Source organism: Grammomys surdaster, unplaced genomic scaffold (assembly GCF_004785775.1).
Source record: "Grammomys surdaster isolate TR1022 unplaced genomic scaffold, NIH_TR_1.0 234, whole genome shotgun sequence".
Taxonomy (NCBI): domain Eukaryota; kingdom Metazoa; phylum Chordata; class Mammalia; order Rodentia; family Muridae; genus Grammomys; species Grammomys surdaster.
The window spans coordinates 1239549-1243696 of record NW_021604679.1 but is presented as its reverse complement, the minus strand read 5'-3'; the positions used below and the strand labels follow the sequence as shown (position 1 = coordinate 1243696).

General features: G+C 37.2%; 1 protein-coding gene across 7 annotated transcripts in view; it reads right to left on the bottom strand.

The window, feature by feature from the left end:
• Positions 1-1173: 1173 nt before the first annotated feature.
• Nek7 (NIMA related kinase 7) overlaps positions 1174-4148 on the bottom strand; it is a 125826-nt gene continuing 122851 nt past the window's right edge. For all 7 annotated transcript variants that reach the window (XM_028773788.1, XM_028773790.1, XM_028773789.1 and 4 more), the window contains one exon: positions 1174-4148. In XM_028773788.1, the coding sequence (XP_028629621.1) occupies positions 4044-4148 (105 nt within the window). In that variant the 3' untranslated portion in view covers positions 1174-4043.

The following is a 4148-nucleotide window of genomic DNA, read 5'->3' as shown; positions in this document are numbered from 1 at the left end:
GGAAAGAACAGATCGGGGCATTTGAAAAATGAGGCTGTAGGTATGGGCATAGAGAGAAGAGATGGAGCTAAAACCCAAGAAGACACACATGAATTCCTTCCTCAGCCATGTACTACATATGGCCACAATTATCAAGCAATCGGGTGATATGCTATACAACACAGGGTCCTGCACAGGGTGAGTCTATCCAGTTAGGGATTTATATCCCAATTTTACACAGAAAATAAAGCCTAGAAAAATGAGGAATTTATCAACAGTGTGCATGTGGCAAGAATGACTTTCTACACGTCACAACCCTGGAAACTAATTTGAGTTCCAAGCTACAAAATCCAAACTCTAAATGTATATTACAGGCATTCTTACCTCAGAATGCAGTCATGTTTATCTGTTTAAAGAACACCATGAAGTTCTTTTGATAGTTTGAGGGACTTCTGAAATGATTTCCTACTTTGATTTTTTTTTTAAATCGACCTCACTAATGTGTGCTACCTCAGCTGTACCTGTTAAGACTTTTAAACATATATGCCTGGTACTGACTTTCCCAACAAATAGACTTTTTACAATTTCCAACTAGCACTAAATATTACAATGTGGTAAAAATGACTTCTATTGGCAATTACGAACAAATGCTCATACTCACATACTGAAACCAGCGCTTCTTTAATACAAGCCATGGGCTGGAAAGTTAGCCAATTAACAACTAACTTGTGAAATCAAATTTACCCTCCTAAGATCTTCTGTCCTCCAGTTGGCAGGCAGGGCAGGATCCTCACTTAAGAGAAGAGTAAATATATCCATTCTCTTGTGATTCTGGTAGCAGCCCACCACAGTGATGGGGAATGGAAAGTGTTGACTTAAATTTTAAATTCTAAAGGTTCAAAGCAGGAAAATGAATATCCCTTTCTTAAGGTTTAGATGCCTTTTATTCAATGACAGAAATGGAGACACTGAAGAGACCTAGGGAGCTGCATTTTATGATATGATGCGCATTCAAAACCAAACCATAAAACTCCAAAGCCTCGAGAGAGGTTGTCATGTTTGCCTGTCTCACTGTTTAGGTTTCTTCAAGATAGCAAAGTCCTGGAGCCGTGTAGGAACTGTTTCTGTAGGTTCAGTGCCAAGCACAGCAATGGTCAGTCTGGAGAGATGAAAGGGAGGGAGCCTGACAGATACTCAAACTTACAGTACTCATCTTTTATTTTTATATATTTATATTAAGATACTGTACAGTTTTTGAAGCTAATAACAATCCTTTTGCATATATATTTAAAGCATTACAAAATAAAGAGTATTTCACAAAAGAAATTCATATTACAGTACTACAGGAATTGGAGGCAAAGAGTACGCATTTGTGGGTTATGAACAGTACATTCAATTTAAAAGAATAAACATTTGTGTGAATAACAGCTTCTTGGTTCTAATAAATAGAGGGAAAGTTACGAGCAACACCTGGAGTATATAGATACAAGACAGGCCTTTTATAATGGACACACTTAGAAACGACAGAGCGCTCTGGACTTGGCGGTGGCATCTCGCTAGCTTTACAATCACTGGACATTCTTGAGCACTGCAGGTAGAGTACCCTTCATTCACCACCCTACACCTCAGCATACCAACCAACGTTACTGCACGTTCTCCCCTGGGTAACTGGTACCAATGTTTAAATGAGGTTTTGAATCAGCCGTACCTTTAATTTGACTTGTTACTCAAATCAATTCTAATATTTAACTTCATATAACATTTACTCATAAACAGAAATAAAAAGAGAATATTTTCTAGGTGATTGTTAAGATTAGAACTTCTAATCAATTCTATAATCATTTGCAAATATCACACTGATTTTTGCTTTTACACAATGGATTCTTTTGGGGGTGGTGGTGGTGGATATGAACACTTGGACTTAAAGTAGTTGAAAGAGTTTCCTTCTATACAAAATGACAGCAACTATCCCTGACCATCCAGCTCATTTTTTTTTTTTTTTTAGGAGACAAATTCCAGATCCCCTTGTAATGTCACTATAAGGGGATAAGCCTTGTATTCTCATCAATTTAGTTTTGGTTTTTTGAGACAGAGTTTCTTTGTGTAGCCCTGGCTGACCTGGAATTCACTCTGTAGAACAAGCTGTCCTGGAACTCATAGAGATCCACCTGCCTCTGCCCTCTGAGTGCTGAGACTAAAGGTGTATACTACCACTGTCAGGCAGAACCTTGTGTTTCTAAAGATGGAAAGAAAACAACTCTTACAGGCAGGGGATATCACATCTCAGTCAGTCCTATGACATTACCATGGATAGAACACAACACAAATGGTCACCAGAAGCAGCTTTCTTCACACCTCTGTGTAAATGCTATGAGCCACTAAGATCTGGGATGGACCCAGTTCAGCCTTCAAGACAAAAAACAAACCAGATTTCTTTTGTCTAAGACAGCATACATAGCAAATTAAAAGATGAGACATTATTTTGAAAATTTACAAATTACTTAAAAATAACTATTAAAAGAATACTCTGAGAAAACAAACCCAGGAGCTCTGTCGGTCAGAGTACAAGCTTTCCAAACACAGGGCTGCCCGCCCGCCCGGCAAGTTAAGCCTTCCCAACGTTCTATCATGGCACACAGTGTTCTGCAACAGCCACTACCACTCTGTTCTTCAGCTCCACAATTCTTTGAAGAAACTGGTTGGTATTAAGATGAAGGAAAAAGAAACTTCCGCCTCAGGGTTTCCTAAATAGCTCTCCTTTTTAAATTTTTAACTAAAATGAGTGTCTCCATGTCCGTCATCTTCATGCATAACTACAGTACTTTGCTCTCTTTAACAGTCCTGTCTTCAGTAAGGGCCAGTCTTCACGTCGTTAAACAGACTCTAAAACATACTCTAAAATTATAACCCTCTCAAACGATATCGACATTCACAGGCCCGCACACCTTCTTTCTAACAAGATAAAACAGATGCACATAGAATGGCCCAAAGGTTTTTTTTTTTTTTTTTTAAAAAAAAAAAAAGGTTTCAATCTAAGAAAAGTGCCGGCATACCAAATATCTTTTAAAAAGGGAATTCATTCTCAGAAAAATCTGAAACATTTAATGGATAAAATGCACACACAATATAAATAAGAAAGTAACTTGAATAAAAAAAAGTTCTGAAGGGGAACTGATCAAAACTTCAATATATGAATAGAAATTTACGCTTACATTACAGTGTATAGTTATGACTTAAGTGTTTAGATTTGTAAAGAAATTGAACTATAGTTACTGCAAGATTATTCTAAGAATATTCTTCAAATGTACAATAAAAACACAAAGCCTTGAGCAATGTGCATGTTAAAAATGACTATCACGCCAGGCAAACAAGTCCTTAACCACTTTTTAAAATGGGTTCATTTATACCATTTAAACACAAAAAGGCTTTCAAAGGCATCAACACACAAGACTTTCAGTGTCCAGCTCACATTTTGCCCTCTATATTTTCACATTTAATAGTTGCATTTTGAATGTATAAACTAAAAATTTTAAATCTTTCTCAAAGAGCTTATGTCTGCATTTTATTATAAGAATTATATTTGAAAACTATAATGCTAATAACTAAAACATGTACTTCAACCTTAAAAAAAAATCAGAGAAGTTCACAATTATGTCCACTACAATGTCCATTAAGTGACTTAAAAGCAAACAGGTCAAATGCTCAGGTCCTCCCTCAGGTTCCGCACCCCTCCAGACGTGTGCCTGTGTGCTCTTCACCATCTGCCACTGAGTATCTATAAACACAATCAGCAGAAACTCTATAAACAATTCTCAACCCTTACGCCATTAAAAACTCTTGTTGTGCTTGCATTCATATTGCAATCTGAGCATCCCAAAAATCGTGGCTTGGGAAGGTGATTGAACCTGGTAGAAAAATGAAGCTCATATGAAAACTGGTTAAGGATTCAAAGCGCATTAGCTCTGAAATAGTAATCTTAACACCCAGACAAAAGCGGGGAGGTATGATTTGCACAAAAACACTTTTAAGTTATTTTGGTTGCTGTCTTCAGGATCTTGTACAGTTTAGCTGCTTGCAGTACACGCATGCATCCTCTTTGCCACATCATAAACATAGGCGATGTCTGGTCGCTTCTCTGGATCTGGGTTGATGCATATATTAACTAACTG